Source organism: Syngnathus acus, chromosome 16, assembly GCF_901709675.1.
Source record: "Syngnathus acus chromosome 16, fSynAcu1.2, whole genome shotgun sequence".
NCBI lineage: Eukaryota > Metazoa > Chordata > Actinopteri > Syngnathiformes > Syngnathidae > Syngnathus > Syngnathus acus.
Window position 1 is genome coordinate 9217354 of NC_051101.1, and position 16432 is coordinate 9233785.

At 41.6% G+C, this 16432-nt stretch overlaps 2 protein-coding genes and 1 long non-coding RNA gene across 3 annotated transcripts; 1 reads left to right on the forward strand and 2 right to left on the reverse strand.

Annotated features, from left to right (window-relative positions):
- Positions 1-5697: 5697 nt before the first annotated feature.
- On the forward strand, positions 5698-8531 carry dscc1 (DNA replication and sister chromatid cohesion 1). Its single transcript, XM_037272916.1, has 9 exons — positions 5698-5888; positions 5964-6132; positions 6591-6725; positions 6811-6901; positions 6994-7132; positions 7234-7286; positions 7360-7514; positions 7595-7743; positions 7907-8531. The coding sequence occupies exons 1-9, from the start codon at positions 5719-5721 to the stop codon at positions 8016-8018; spliced, it is 1173 nt and encodes a 390-aa protein (XP_037128811.1). The 5' UTR covers positions 5698-5718; the 3' UTR covers positions 8019-8531.
- On the reverse strand, positions 5882-7442 carry LOC119135388. The gene is made up of 3 exons (XR_005100553.1): positions 7350-7442; positions 6780-6887; positions 5882-6063 (listed from the first exon to the last, which is right to left on the reverse strand). It is a non-coding gene; the product is annotated as an uncharacterized LOC119135388 (long non-coding RNA).
- Positions 8447-16310, reverse strand: LOC119135384 (carboxypeptidase Q-like). The gene is made up of 11 exons (XM_037272915.1): positions 16170-16310; positions 15663-15780; positions 15284-15493; positions 14992-15108; positions 14623-14830; positions 14330-14537; positions 12113-12224; positions 11895-11986; positions 11569-11664; positions 11299-11404; positions 8447-9669 (listed from the first exon to the last, which is right to left on the reverse strand). Exons 2-11 carry the CDS (start codon positions 15778-15780, stop codon positions 9509-9511), a joined length of 1428 nt encoding a protein of 475 aa, XP_037128810.1. The 5' UTR covers positions 16170-16310; the 3' UTR covers positions 8447-9508.
- Positions 16311-16432: the final 122 nt, after the last annotated feature.

Consider the following 16432-nt stretch of genomic DNA (forward strand, 5'->3'; position numbering starts at 1 on the left):
TGTATAATTTGGGGGGGTTGGTTGGATCGTTTATTTATTTGGTTGTATAATAATTAGGTAGAGTTAGTGTGGTAAAATAAGTAGAAAGCCTCTTCAGTCTGCAGTGACGTTTTTTGAAACGTGGACATCGTTGAGCAAAATGGCTGTTTCATTACGTGTTTATTTTGATGTAACACACAAGGCGCGTTCGGGGATAAACCCCAATCGTTCAGTACACTGTTGTTACCTTTCGGAAATTCTGTGCGTTTATCGATTTTGCCATTTAGAAATTCATAATGCACTAAAAACGGTGTGCCAGTGCGTGCACTCGGCGCTCCGACGGAACACATCTGATGCGTTAGGAAATGAAGGGAAAGGGAACACACGCTCCATACGCACTTACGCGCAGAGTAGTGCACGGAAGTCGGTGTAATTTTCGAGCGCGCCCCAAAGTAGTAATGTGCATTCCCGTTCTTTTAAGTGAACTGAATTTTTAGAATCGTTCTTTTTTCAGTTCATATGACTTCAACCAGTAGGTGTCGGTAATGCGCATTGAAGCTGGTGCCACCTCGCCGTAAATCAAAACGAAGAAGAAAATATGCTAAAGATGGCGGCGCGTGCACACGCAGCGACTTCTCTCTGTCCCGCCCGTACGGTGTTTTGTTCGTCTAATGAGTGTTCGTCTCGTCGTACTAAGTCGTGCTACAAGTACAGCAGGCAGGTTCTGATCGACATCGGCGAAAGTGAGTTTTGTGGCGTTCTGGACTTTGATGCGGAGACATTAAAGGAGCTCGGACTGCTCCGTTCTGAAACGTCGCCGGACTCGCCTGCTATTCCTCCCCCGGATGGAAAGCGTCGGAAGCGGTGTGCGAGGAGGCAGAAGAGGGGCAAGCGCGGAGGCGTCCGGGCCAGGCTGGCGGCTAACCCAGCTCGCCCGGCCGTGCCTTCCATTCTTCTGGCGAATGTTCGATCGCTGGACAACAAAATGGATTACATTCGCGACCACGATTGTGAGTGATGTGAGTCACCCCGCTCACTCTTTGTTCGATCTTCTGCCCTCTGGGAAGAGGTACAGGAGCCTGCGCTCCCGCACCACCAGACTCACCAACAGCTTCATTCTCCAGGCTGTTAGGATCCTGAACTCTCTCCCCCCTTCTGCGTAGCGTCCTGTACTTTTGCGCTCTATTCTGACTGTCTGCTGTATGCACACTTGCTCCATTTTTGCTCCTCTTATTTATTGTTATTTGTTTATTTATTATTTATTCACCACTCTTATTTATTCATTGTTTGTGCCTTCTTGTTTTTATTTTTTTGTGTTGTTTTCTTGTATGTATATTGTGTACTATGGCTTGTCACCGTGGGATAGTGGGTACGTTATTTCGATTTCTTTGTGTGTCTTGGCATGTGAAGAAATTCACAATAAAGCAGACTTTGATTCTTTGATTCTTTGATTTGAAAATGACGTAACTTCCCGTTCACGAACGAGTCGTGAATTGCATTTCCCGTTGACCAACTGAACGGATCTGTGAGTGAACGAGTCAGTGAGTGATTTGCATTTCCAGTTCATCGCGAGAACGGATCAGTGAGGGAACGAATCCTGACTTTCGAGTCAGCGAGTGAACTGCCTTCCTTTCCCCCGTGCATCAACGGATCAGTCAGTGAAGGTGTTGCGTCTCCCTCCTGGCGTGAACTATGTAAGTCAGAATGTCGATTTACGACTTGCCAAGGAAAGAAAGAACCCCTCACTGAAACACCACTTCTTTTATGCACGTTTTCTCCAAGCTAACGGCTAACTATTGCATGAAGGGATGCGCCGTTATGCAAAAACGGGGAGATTATGCTTCTCTTTGGGTAATCTTGATTTTATAAATTAAAGATCGTGAGCGGCAGCGGAGCCCCATTTCAACCCCTTACACTGAGTGCCAAGCAGGGAAGAAATGGGTGCTATTTTTAGAATCTCTGGTATGACCCGGCCGGGGTTTGAACCCACAACCTTCCAGGCTCAGGGCGGACACTCTACCACTAGGCCACTGAGCTGGTAGATGCTGTAGTATAGTGGTATAACACTTATAGTAGTTTTTAAATAACGTGTATGCATATACACGCCTAAATATTGTTATTCAATATATCTACTGCAATGTCACATTGGATTGCTGGTTTGAAATTTACTTTTAATATTATTTTTAATAAACATTTATGTTAAAACTTGTCTGGTGTTTTATTCTTTGTTTTTATATTCGCCAATTAAAACATAAAAATCAGACATTTGGTTAACTGCTTTATATGACAATATGTGTAGGTACACCTCATGGACACTTCAATAGGTACACTACACGAGGTTAAAAAAAAAAAGAATAAATAAAGGGTTAATTGCACAACAAAAGCACATCTAGGCATATTCTCACACCTGGGATCGAACTAAGTTCTTACCGAGCAAGAGCCCGAGTCACTAACCAGTCGGCTATTTCAACCGGCAGGCTACAATTGCCTGCACTGTTTTGTACTAGTGATGTGCATTCCAGTTCTTAAGTGAACTGAATCTTTAGAATCGGTTGTGTGTGTTTAACGAGGGTAACTTGGAAAACATATTGGAACGTGGCCCCGAGGACTAGAGCTTGACACCTGTGACCTTTGACCATGATATTTCCCTAATAAAGTGGCCTGTTATTAGGTACACTTGAAAATGGCGGTGTACCTAATGGAGTGTCTGTGTGATTCGATCGTTAAGTGCACCTGCGTGAAAAGTTTTAGCTCCTGCAGAACGTGAAAGGAGCTAAAACTTTTCACGCAGGTGCGCTTAACGAGGGTCACTTGGAAAACATGTTGGAATGCGGCCCCGAGGACTAGAGCTTGACACCTGTGACCTTTGACCATGATATTTCCCTAATAAAGTGGCCTGTTATTAGGTACACTTGAAAATGGCGGTGTACCTAATGGAGTGTCCGTATGATTCCCTCGTTAGTGCACCTGCGTGAAAAGTTTTAGCTCCTGCAGAACGTGAAAGGAGCTAAAACTTTTCACGCAGGTGCGCTTAACGAGGGTCACTTGGAAAACATGTTGGAATGCGGCCCCGAGGACTAGAGCTTGACACCTGTGACCTTTGTCCATGATATTTCCCTAATAAAGTGGCCTGTTATTAGGTACACTTGAAAATGGCGGTGTACCTAATGGAGTGTCCGTATGATTCCCTCGTTAGTGCACCTGCGTGAAAAGTTTTAGCTCCTGCTGAACGTGAAAATGACCAAAATCTTTTCACGCAGGTGCGCTTAACGAGGGTAACTTGGAGAACATGTTGGAACGCGGCCCCGAGGACCAGAGCTTGACACCTGTGACCTTTGACCATGATATTTCCCTAATAAAGTGGCCTGTTATTAGGTACACTTAAAAATGGCGGTGTACCTAATAGAGTGTCCGAGTGATTCCCTCGTTAAGTGCACCTGCGTGAAAAGTTTTAGCTCCTGCAGAACGTGAAAGGAGCTAAAACTTTTCACGCAGGTGCGCTTAACGAGGGTCACTTGGAAAACATGTTGGAATGCGGCCCCGAGGACTAGAGCTTGACACCTGTGACCTTTGACCATGATATTTCCCTAATAAAGTGGCCTGTTATTAGGTACACTTGAAAATGGCGGTGTACCTAATGGAGTGTCTGTGTGATTCGATCGTTAAGTGCACCTGCGTGAAAAGTTTTAGCTCCTGCAGAACGTGAAAGGAGCTAAAACTTTTCACGCAGGTGCGCTTAACGAGGGTCACTTGGAAAACATGTTGGAACGCAGCCCTTCGAGGACTGGAGGTCGGCACCCCCGGTTTAAGTGAAAAGTGCCACACCCGCCCTCACCCCCACTTTCTGATTGGCTGTTTGATCCATGACGTCTCCTTGGACACTCCATTAGGTACACCGCCATTTTCACGTGTACCTAATAACAGGCCAGTTCATTAGGGAAAAATCATGGCCAAAGCTTAACTGAAAGTGAAAAGTGCCACACCCGCCCTCACCCCCACTTTTTGATTGGCTGGTTGATCTGTGACGTCACACAGACACTACATTAGGTACACCACCATTTGTTAGGGTTAGAGTTAGAGCTAGGGTTAGGGTTAGGGTTAGAGGTAGAGCTAGGGTTAGGGTTAGAGCTAGGGTTAGGGTTAGAGCTGGAGCTAGGGTTAGGGTTAGAGCTAGGGTTAGGGTTAGGGTTAGGGTTAGGGTTAGAGCTAGAGCTAGGGTTAGAGCTAGGGTTAGGGCTAGGGTTAGGGTTAGAGCTAGGGTTAGAGCTAGGGTTAGGGTTAGAGCTAGGGTTAGAGCTGGGGTTAGGGTTAGAGCTAGAGCTAGGGTTAGGGTTCGTGCTTGGGTGAGGGTTTGGGTTAGAGCTAGGGTTAGGGTTAGAGCTAGGGTTAGAGCTAGGGTTAGAGGTTAGAGCTCGGGTTAGGGTTAGAGCTAGGGTTAGGGTTAAGGTCAAAGCTGGAGCTAGGGTTAGGGTTAGAGCTAGGGTTAGGGTTAGGGTTAGGGTTAGGGTTAGAGCTAGAGCTAGGGTTAGAGCTAGGGTTAGGGCTAGGGTTAGGGTTAGAGCTAGGGTTAGAGCTAGGGTTAGGGTTAGAGCTAGGGTTAGAGCTGGGGTTAGGGTTAGAGCTAGAGCTAGGGTTAGGGTTCGTGCTTGGGTTAGGGTTTGGGTTAGAGCTAGGGTTAGGGTTAGAGCTAGGGTTAGAGCTAGGGTTAGGGTTAAGGTCAAAGCTGGAGCTAGGGTTAGGGTTAGAGCTAGGGTTAGGGTTAGGGTTAGGGTTAGAGCTAGAGCTAGGGTTAGAGCTAGGGTTAGGGCTAGGGTTAGGGTTAGAGCTAGGGTTAGAGCTAGGGTTAGGGTTAGAGCTAGGGTTAGAGCTGGGGTTAGGGTTAGAGCTAGAGCTAGGGTTAGGGTTCGTGCTTGGGTTAGGGTTTGGGTTAGAGCTAGGGTTAGGGTTAGAGCTAGGGTTAGAGCTAGGGTTAGAGGTTAGAGCTCGGGTTAGGGTTAGAGCTAGGGTTAGGGTTAAGGTCAAAGCTAGGGTTAGGGCTAGGGTTACCTAGCCCCAGCTCTAACCCTAAGCTTTAGGGAGGTGTATGGTTATATGTGGCAGCACACGAGCAACTGTGTTGCAAATTTTCTATAATAAAACTTTTAGGCCCCACTGAGATTCGAACCCGTGTCACTGGGGCGAAAGCCCAGTGCACTAACCACTACACTATGGAAGCCTCGCTCACATAACCTGGAGTAAATATGGTCCTTTCACGTTCTGCAGGAGCTAAACGTGCACTTAACGAGGGAATCACACGGACACTCCATTAGGTACACCGCCATTTTCAAGTGTACCTAATAACAGGCCACTTTATTAGGGAAATATCATGGTCAAAGGTGTCAAGCTCTAGTCCTCGGGGCCACGTTCCAATATGTTTTCCGAGGTGGCACCAGCTTCAATGCGCATTACCGACACCTACTGGTTGAAGTCATATGAACGGAAAAAAGAACGAATCACTTTAGGAAGTGATTCGTTCACTCTCTTGCGCTGAAAAACAAATCGTTCTTTCGAACGAATCGTTCACTCACGAGCCAACACTACCCCATAGTACAACTTCCGTCCCGCAACAAGAATAGGCGCGTAACTTTGTTGACAAACTATTTTCTTACCATCCATAACAGACATTTAGAAGGCGTTATTGTCTTTCGTGTCCATGTTCAAAATCTATCCTGTATTTATTCAATCTGCGTTGTGTTCAAAATGAGAACTTTGGAGGAGATTCAAGCGACGCTTGAGATCGCTAAGTTAAAAGAAGAAGATCTGCAGAAAACGATTCATTGTTTGTCTCTGGGAGAGAACGTCTCGTCTGCAGACTACTGCCTAATGGTGCTGGACGACACACTGTGCAAACACATAGAAGCGGGTGACAGGTCGGAACAATTTCTGAACTTTATAGTTCCCTGTGAGGGTTTTGTAGACCTGACCTGATGTTGATGTTTTTGCAGCCTGGTGATCAGAGGGGACAAAGAAGAGCACGCCGTGCTGTGTACCGGTGACAGGACCTACGATTTGAAGATCGCAGACACGTCCAACCTGTTGCTCTTTCTGCCAGGATGCAAAACACCCGATCAGCTCACCAGCAGCCAGGAGAGCACACAGCTTGTTCACGCTCAGGTTGGATAAGTTTGAAAATTCCATTGCCCCTCAAATCATTTGTATCATTTTATTTTAGATGAATATTACTGGTTGATTAACTCGAACTATATTTGCAATGAGGATGTTTCTTGACACCATCACATTCTAAATTTACCTTAAGGGACATTTAAAAAATGCTGCAAAATGCACAATTGTGTGCTGTTATTTGTGATTTAAAGATTATTTTGATAATTACGTTGTGATAATGGAAGTAATAAATAAATTAAATTGATAAGGCCCATGCAGGTACTAAAGGCATAGCCCAACACTGATCTGAGTTGCAATTAATAGGTATAAAGTTACAATTTGCTGAATTTAAGCTTAGCTGGGAATTTAAATCTTGCATGGCATTATTATTTAATGCAGTTGAATACTCAATAATCAAAGTAAATGTAACAAGATCATGCAAATCAGCATCAGTGTTCAACTCTTTGCAGATCTGGGGCTTTTGCAACAGCTACTGGGAAGTGAGAAGACAACGTCCTAAACTAAAGAAGCTGCTGAAAGTTTTAAGGGAGAACCCATATGAAGGGCCTGGCCTACCTGGGCAGCAGGAGAACACTGAAAACACGGTAACGTGCTTTTTCTCCTTGGACGAATTCACGCTGATGACATCACAGCCTTACCCACGAAGACAATGTGTATCTTCGTTTGTAGTACACCATGGACGATCTACTGGAGACAATTCAAGCCAGTGAAGAAGAGCTTAAGAACCACTTGAAGGCCATCCACGCCTGTCAGATAAATGGTAAGAGACAAAATAATAACACACTGTTAAATAGTGTTCAGCAATACTGAGCAATTTTAAAGACATTTACAGTTTAGCGTGAATTTCGTCAGGCTGCTGGCGTGTACTCGACTCTGACTACGAGATGAAGTTGCTTGGTCATGTGACTCAGCTGGTGGACTCGGAGTCATGGTCTTGCAACAAGGTTCCACTTCAAACCAGTCTGGAGGAGTTAAGCCCACTCGAGCCCAGGTTTGTGTCAGAAACCCAACTTTATCTACAGAGCACTTTAAAAGCAACTATATATAAAGTGCTGTACATTAAGTAAACTTATTATTTAATGTCATTCACAGAGAGATGATTGAGCACTGTTTAAACTGCTATGGGACACGCTACGTTGAAAATGGTAAGTAAACACTATCGCACAATCTGTAGGAATTTGGAAAATGGATTTTACATATGCACTTACCTCCGAACAGACGATGTATTTTACGCACTGGATGAGGCTAAAGTTTGTCGGGGTACTGCGCTCATGTTGCTGAAGAATGCCATCAAGTTCAACCTGAGGGAGTTTCAGGAGGTGTGGCAGCAGAGCGTACCAGATGGCATGAGCACGAGTCTGAGCCAGCTCAAGGTTTGCATCTACATCATCAGCTTTTCATTCTGAATTTGAAATCATTAGTGGAGCATAATAACAATGTTTTACTTTTCCAGAGTGTCGCACTGGTGGACCGCAGCTCCCGCCCCGAGACCATCTGCCTTCTGCAGGTAGAAGATCTTCCGGAGGACACACTGGAGCGCTTTAATCATCTCTTCACACTGCGAGAGAAATGGACGGAAGAGGATATCGAGCCGTATATAGCGTGAGCATTCTTTTTTTTTAATCGCAATTGATGTTTGTCACATGAGCTTTCAGAATTTGTCAGAATACAAAATATTTCTCCAACAAAAAACAAGGTATGAGTCTGCAATTAAAGAAAAATAAGTAAAAATGAATAAATACATTAGTGTGTGTATTTTTTGCAGGGACCTGTGCGGAGAGAAACAGACCACAGGAGCACTATTGACCAAATATGCTCGATCTTCAATCCAAAATGGTGTCAAGATGTTCAACTCTAGAAGGCCTATTGCAACTTGACCTTCCATTCCATACATTTAGATATGTTTAAAATGTTTGATACTTACTTTTGGAGTTTATTCGGTAAACTGTTGTGGGTATTCGGGTTCAGTTTTAATTGTTGTACAAATTAATTCTTATCATATTTTTGTTATTAAGACTTGAGTAACTGCCTCAAAATGTAAGAAAGGGCTGCTATTTGGGTGGCTGTCCACAAGGTGGCGACATGTTAAAAGAAAATCACCCAAGTGTTGTTGACTACCAGCAGGACCACATGACTAGCCTATGGGCCTCTTCTAAAAATGACTCATAATCAATGAAGGGATAGTTATTTCCATGTTACGTTGTAGAAGTGACCCTTTAAAAATGTTAACACAAGAGATGGATAATATAATAAAGAGATGCATATCACCATCAACGGTAGCATAAGTAAAGCTACATTGAGCAACTGTTATTCCAGATGTGTTTAGCAAACTATTAGTCCTTTCCATTATGAGTATTCAATAACCAAGAAGCAGCTTTCACAAAGGTCAATGACCCCTGGTGTATAGAGAACAACACCTCCTCAGTATAGGCTTTTTACAGTATCACCTTAACATGTAAGATCTCTCAATAGTAGTCGTAACATAAACAAATGGCAACAATTACAAAAAAGCTAATGTTAAAAAAAAAGACTTGTAAAAAAAGTAAAATAATTGTACCAGATGTAGTAGGGCAAATCCATGATGAAGTGACGTCTGTTGTTTTTGTGTGCATGTGGCTTCCTGCAGCTCGTCAGCGCAGATGCGTGACTCATTGTGTTGAAACATCCAATCCGTTTCTCAACTCACGTAATCGTGTGTGTGCATGCGTGTGAATCAGCCCATGAATTCAGAAGGTACTGACAAAAGGTGACTTAAGGCCTGTTACAAGTTACAACAACTTCCAGTGCACACTCATAGTTTCCAAAGAACTTTTGTCTATGCTGGCTGACATCACTGATGGGAATAATGGATTTGAAATACATTGGCCAATTGTATTTCTTGCTGCCTTCTGTGGCAACCAAAAATGGAAATAATTGCAAATTCTTGGCAAAATTTTTGTTCTGCTTTTCTATTCTTTATCTTGCATTTTAACCATGTCATCGTAGCTAATTTTATTTACTAGCGCTTTTGTCACACATCATCATGAAAACACTTAAACATGGTAATGAATGGTCATTCAAAGCAATGGCCTTTTATCCATGATAATAAAACAATGAAATTATTCTTTGTAAAATCTTACAGAACACAAAACTGGTGATGAAATAAAAGTTGCACTTTGTACACATACAGAAATATTAAGTATAAAAACCATGGAAAAATAAAAATGTTTGGTTCAAACCATTTTCCCTAATCCTTGTCACGTTTTGGTCTCACTTTAAGAGAAAGATTATTTTTCGCTAAAGCTTTACAGAATACTCTGCTGCGATATCACCAGTGTAAACACTTCTGACGCAGCTTCTGAGAATCCTTGTCTCGTCCTCCCAACAACTACCGAGGCAGCATGTCCTCGAGGTCTGCTACCACGTACGCCACCACGGCCCACAAAGCCGAGCAGAGGTCCATGTCTCCAGGGTTCTGAACTGTCATGGTATCAGCTTCCGTGTGGTGGAACCAAAAATATCGACTGTCGGCTACATGTAGGCTGGCACCTGGATGAAGGCCAACAATAGGAGTTAGTAGTGGCTGAAATAGAAAAATGAAAAAATTGAACGTCACATTTATGTATCTCTGTATTATACTGAAACTACCGTGTCATCAAAAAAAATTTGCCTCTTCTCCAATTCTTACATTTTTGGACTTTTCCATCTTTAAAATTGAAGATATTAAAATATGTAAATCTCACACAAACTGCACCATGAAACATAAAATCCTATTTGTTGACTTTATTTATTTTGGAGAGAAAAAAAAGTTAAAATCCACATGGTCCTTTTTAAGGTCATGTCAGAGCATTTCAATCAGATTCAAGTTTGGACTTTGACACGGTCCAATATCTTCATCTTGTTTGACTTGCTAGTATGTTTTGGATCGTTGTCCAATTGCAGAACGCAAGTGTATTTCAACTTGAGGTCACAAACTCATAGCCAGACATTTGAACTGATGCAAGGAAGGCCTGCGGTTCTCTAGGTGTGTCATGGGATCTTTTGTTACCTCCTCGATGGGTTGTTGCTGTGTTCTTGGGATCATTTTTGTAGTTCTTTTGGTCCACTTAAATTTGTCAGACAGGGTTTATTTAAGAAATTTCAGATCTGGAGGTAATCATTCTTGAGTGTAATCAGTGAAGATTAACTCCACTTTACCAAAAATGTGTGCAATGTGCCACAGTTCATGATTTAACAAGGGACAAGTACTTTTTTTTTTTTTCCAACACTGAGCCGTCTAACTTTGATTTTTTTTCTCCCCTTGATAGATAAAATCATTTAAAAACTACATTTTATGTTTACTCACATTATTTTTTGCTTATATGTATTATCTCAAACACTTAAGTGGGGAAACTATACAGACAAAAAAAGAATTTGGGAAGAGGCAAATTACAAATACAGAATCAAATTGCCAAATGATATAAAAGTTTCATCCTACATGATGAAATGAGGGGAAAAGTAAGGGCTCTGTACAAATAGTGTTGAAACATTTGTACTCTTGTGTCCATATTTCTGCAGGGGGACCCTCAACCTTTCCCCAAGATACACTGACTGGCATAAGAGAGAACTGATGACTGAACTATTGAACTACATTATGTTAAAAATTCTTGATAAAAACCCTTTTTTATAATTCGTCCATCCGTCCATCATTCTACTGTCTATTTTGTTTTGGTTTGCAGGGAAACGTTTTGTGAGTACTGTAATATGGGTTTTACTTTTTGATCTGAACTACTAAAATCAATTTAATTTTCCCACAATATTCAAATTTATTTATATGCACCTGAATTGGCTCATAGAGCACCTCACAGCTGTAATGTTCATGACAAAATAACTACAGCCCCTATTTGAAATCAATAGTGTTGCTGCTTTGATATGGAGAAATAATCTCTGTTTATGGATCATCTAAAATTTGTGACCAAAAAAAAAAATCATTCCCACCTCAGAATATCGATGTACTGCATATTTTTTCTTTCCGATCAATTTGAAACCAGACGTCATTTGGCAAGAGGCTGAGGAAGTGAATCTCTGTGTGCAGCATTTTTTTTAAAAGTAATAGCATATTCTGTCACACCACAGAAACTAGTATAACTACTTCTCATTTCCCGATCTGGTGAGTAACATCCTACTGATTAATCTGACCTGGTACTCCAGCCTGCATCCAAGGCGAGATGTCCGTACCCTCTCCATGTGTCTCCAGTTTGGTTGTATTGAGAGGAGCCAACAGTTTGACCACCTCCTCCATCACCTGTTGGTACACACATAAACATGGCCTCCTCATCTCGTCCCACCACAAAATCCAACCGGCAGAAAGAAATCAAGATTTATGTTTTCATCATCTCTTATTTTCTAGAATGAACACAATTGCAATATACCTAAAAATATATTTGGATTGTGATTTAAAGATCTTACCCTTTGTGCTTCAGCACTGCCTGTAAATTGCAGGGCCACCGGGCTGAATGTCCCCATGTCAGACTCCATGACCAGATCAAAGTTGGACAGATTCACCTGGATGGAAGAGGTCATGTAGCATATGGTTGAGTCTTAAATTAGCTCAATAAAAGATGGGAAACACTCCTCAGAGCTAATCACTGAATATTGAATTTGTTACATGAAGCCAGTGCAATGGCTAGAAGCAATGTGGACCACGTCTACAGATGCTTTAGTGATTTCTATTGCTCTGTGTTTTTTAATTCTGTTATGTCATCTTTTTTTTTTTATTCAGAACTGCAGCAGACCTTATGAAGATTGTAGTACTGCTGCGCTCCAACTCCTCCCTGCTCTTCACCCGTCCACAGCACTGTACGCATTGTCCTTCTCGGACGTAAACCTGCAAATAGGTGTGTGAACACGTTAACAATAACACGAATGTGTACCACTTCACAGTAAAAGTATCCTTGTATGAATTATAAGTCATTATTTACTGGGCTTTGTGTAATTGTTTGGCTTGCCCTACCTAGCTGTTTTATGAGTGACAGGACTTCCCAGGAAATCATGGCTCCGCCCCCATCATCCATAGCACCCTGGCCAACATCCCAACTGTCAAGATGACCACTCAATAGGACAACCTAGAGCATAGATGTGAAATTTTTTTTACTAAATGCGTCCTGTTGGAAACAAAACAGACAAACACAGTTTCCAGTAATGTTATGTTACGTCAAATTCCTGTCAGTGGGAAGTGCAGGACAAACACAAGTGTGGACTATGATCCTGAAACATTGCACCACAGTGAAAAATCAACAGAAATAAGAACAAAGACCTTGTTTCATAATCCAAAACCAAACAAACAAAATATTGAATCTCTGAGGTCAAATAAAAATATTGTCTTGTTCCTATCAAAAATAATCGAAATTCACATCATTCCTTCCAGGGTTAATCTGTCATCCTAAAACTTTTATCATCCACACAGAATTATTTCTGCCATTCCTTTATTTACAACCAGACTTTTATGAGTCACACCTCTTTCCTGGTAGCACACGAATTTCTAGATAACGAACGATGGGTGTGTCAAAAGTCTAGATGCCAGAATGTGCATCGATAAAATTAGCGTCATTTTTAATCATTTAAAAAAAGGCAGACACAAGTTAACATGACGTTTTAAATCGTAAACAAGCTGCATATGTAATGTAAAAGATTGACAGACGGTTGTAGGAATTACGTGTAGAGCAAAGTATAAAAGGTGAAAACAAAACGTTTGGAGGATTCATAGTTGTTAGATAATTGACTAAATCCCATGCTGAGTCACTAAACCTCAAACCACATACATGTTCTTTGCTGAAACTGCGAAAGGGAAAATCCACAGGCTAGAGATGATTCAAGTACTGTCATGTGTTTCGTTTCCCTTTTCTGTATTTTCCCTGCACAAAACATTTTGGTCTCCGTCATGTATGACGTGCAATGTTTATTTTTAACCGTAAATTGGGCAGGCCTCACATTTACTGTCTTTTTACCGTAAATGATTAAAAGCTGATACACAATAAATGCACAATCACAAAATACTCACCAGACTCTTAACTAAGAATGCATGCGAAATGAAAACAAGTTTGTAAAAATAGTTTCAAAAGGTCTACTTTTGCAAAAATAACAGTACTTGGGTAGAAGCAACTTATCTGTTCATCAAATTCGACCCGTTTTTCTCGGTACGCAGGTATGTGTAATCTCAATGCGTGTTGGCTCAGGTCGTGGTATGTGATATATGATAAAATTATGATAAAGCAAGACGACATTTTATACCTGAGCAAGATCACTTTACCTAAGACTGTATTTTTTTTTCTTAAGAATGAAATTGCTGGCATATTCATTCACATGGAAAATGAAATCTATTTTCAATAGTCAGCAGATTGGTTAGATTGATAAAAAAAAAAAAAAGAGATGTGACATCATCACCAGACTTCCTGTTCTTTAGAAATGAGAAGAAACTGCAAATAATTATGATGAACACAGCAATGGTAGCTTTGTGTATCATTTCATGCGGTCAGAACTGGAATATTGTGCTAAAAAAAAACATAAAGTGATGAAGAAACTTAAAAGCTTTAGACTATCCCACATTCCATCACTTCAGCAAATCCGGTCCAAATCTTCTCTCTGTAGTTTTTGCGTAATTCTACTAAAAGAAAGGCATGAAAGACAAACACCTCGTTGAGGCAGGTAATAAGGAACACGTGTGCTGGTTCTTTCTCACAGTGCTGTGACTCTAAAGACATCAACAAACCACAATTCCAGTGAAATTGGAACACTGTGTTAAATGTAAATTAAAACTGAATGAAATAATTATTTTCAATCTATATTCAAATGTTAGGTTCATGTCAGCAAATTCTGAAGAGACCAGTTGTGCTAACCGACCATAGTTTGTCTGTATAGTGGATTGAGTTGATTATAGGTCGAAAAGGATTTGCAAATCATTGTATTCTGATTTTATTTATGTTTTACATACTTTATTGGAATTGGGGTTTGTATTTCACGCACGTACCTAATTTCATCTAACTTCGGTTCTTGTTAGCTGCGGGGATAAACAATAAAGGACATATGAGCTGATAATTGCTCACACGTGACTACTAAACGGAGAAAATGAATTATTCAGGTGACATTAATTTGAATTGATTTAACATTTAGAAAACAAGAATACATTTGCACACATTTAAATAAACATGGCAGACAGAAAGATGCAAAGTACCTGCTCGGGGTGCTGCCAGCCTTTTATCTCAGCCACCGTGTTATAGGAGTCGGCATCTGGGAGCGTCTTGGCGGCCATGGTGAGTCGGACGGTGATCCGCTGCCCCCTCTGCGCTATACGCGACATGAGCTCAGCATCCTCCATGGTGATGCATGCCGTAGGGATGCGCTTCACACCATCCTGGTAGTCTTGCCAACCTGTGTGAGGGCTAAAGAGGTAGTGGCAAAGATGGATTCAGATTTTTGTTTGATGGGAGTGAAATAGCGCAACCAAGTCTACGGGTTGATGAGCACCTATTAATCGAGAAAGGAGTGACGGATCGAATAAGTGTGGCCACGGCTCCAAATTTCGACGCCTCCGAGGCGCCGTATTCGCGGTATGCCACTGTTGTGCCGTAGCTGACAAATGGCTGGTTGAAGACCACAATCCTCCCTACGGCCTCGCTGGCTCTGCGCTTCAGTTCCTCAAAAGATTCAACAACCAACACCTCGGCCTCAATGCCTTCAGACAGGGAGCAAAAAGAAGTGTTTTATATAACAGTACAGCCACTCAGCAAGTTGTTATTTGAAGGCTGCTGGTTTATTAAATCACTACTTCTGCAATGATTTAGAGCAGAGGAAATACAGAAATAGAAATCACTTTCAAAATGAAGCGTGGCTGACCTTCAGGTGGTGTCCCCACACTGCTCCCCAAACCTAGGAGAGCCAGATTCTTAACCCTTGGCAAGGTCATCACTGCACTCTCCTTTCCTCTAACCCAGTGTGGGATTTTTACTGGTTCTGGTGATACCAAAAGACAGACACAAAAAAATCATCCTTATCAGAGAACGAAATATGAGATGATGATAAAGGAAAGAAATCTTTCTCCTCTGTCCAACATAAGTTGCGCCTCTTACAAAGCAAAAAACTGTATGATGTGATTTTCTTACATTCGCATTAACACAGGATGACTTACCCAGATGAACGTCCAAACCATCCTGCATCATAGCTTTGTACATATATTTGATAGCCATCTCCAGGTTGAGCGAGCCACTGACACGGTTCCCGATGGTGTCTGTAAAGTCGGCGAGGCGTCCGTAAGAGCGATTCTTCGCGGCTCCGAACACAGCCAGGTCGATGATCTGTTTGGCCATATCTGCGTAGCCTGCAACCTCCGCTGCCACGTCTAAAACACATCACAATTGTAGCTTTTAAACCATTGGTTGTGATTTCCTTAAGACATCTGGGGACTGTATTAAATTATGGGGGAAACGGAATGATTTGCCATCTTTAAAATAAATTCCCACCAGCAGACCTCAAGAAAAAGATAACATTTAAAAGAAAGTGTGTGGTACCTTTCTGAGCAGTTCTGTTGAATTCATATCTAACCATTGTTGGGCTTTGGGGTCGCCCAACCAGGGATTTCAGCATGAAAATAAGGATGAAGAAGCAGGGAGACAGTTTACCAACCATCTGAGGAAAGACAGTTTGCCACAATTAACACTATATTAGCAATCAAAATAAAAGAAATGCACTGATTTGTTCAAAATAAACAGAATGGGGGGGGGGGGGGAAACTAACTCGTTCTTACTTCCCTTGAAGTAAGATATTAAGAGGAAGTTGACAAGGTTACTGTTTCACTTTCACTGAGAAGATAAAACGAAAGCTATAACGATTAAATCATACTTGATGTTAATCAAAACAATTTAAAGATGAATTGATAACGCTTTTGTACAGGTCTACGAGATTAAACAAATGAATGGAGGAGCTCAGGGTAAGGGGAACAAACCGGTGTTGTGTAAATTTACAGATTGAAAAATGCGATTATGTTTGATTTGAAAACGGAGTGAAAGAACACAAACCCTGCAGGCCAGGGTAGGAGTCCGGTCGCTTGGGTTTTAAGACTGTCTCCGTCTGCAGGGTAACCAAAAAGATCATTACAGATGTAAACAACCTGATGAAGTATTCTCGTGATTCGGACGGCCTCACCATTGCTGACTTCCTCTCTGGATACTTTCAGAATAAAAGCTTATTTTATCAACCTTTCGGAGTAAAAGCTAACGCAAACGAATGAAAAATAGTTCTAGTTCAGACAAATATAGTACAGAAAAATAATAAGAAAGGC

Coding starts and splice junctions, on each gene's coding strand:
- dscc1 (XM_037272916.1), top strand. CDS start 5,719: ATGAGAACTTTGGAGGAGATTCAAGCGACGCTTGAGATCGCTAAGTTA. Junction 6,133..6,590: donor CACAGCTTGTTCACGCTCAG/GTTGGATAAGTT, acceptor AACTCTTTGCAG/ATCTGGGGCTTTTGCAACAG. Junction 6,902..6,993: donor CCACGCCTGTCAGATAAATG/GTAAGAGACAAA, acceptor GAATTTCGTCAG/GCTGCTGGCGTGTACTCGAC.
- LOC119135384 (XM_037272915.1), bottom strand. CDS start 15,780: ATGGTTGGTAAACTGTCTCCCTGCTTCTTCATCCTTATTTTCATGCTG. Junction 15,494..15,662: donor CAACAGAACTGCTCAGAAAG/GTACCACACACT, acceptor GATGTGTTTTAG/ACGTGGCAGCGGAGGTTGCA. Junction 11,987..12,112: donor GTCACTCATAAAACAGCTAG/GTAGGGCAAGCC, acceptor ACCTATTTGCAG/GTTTACGTCCGAGAAGGACA.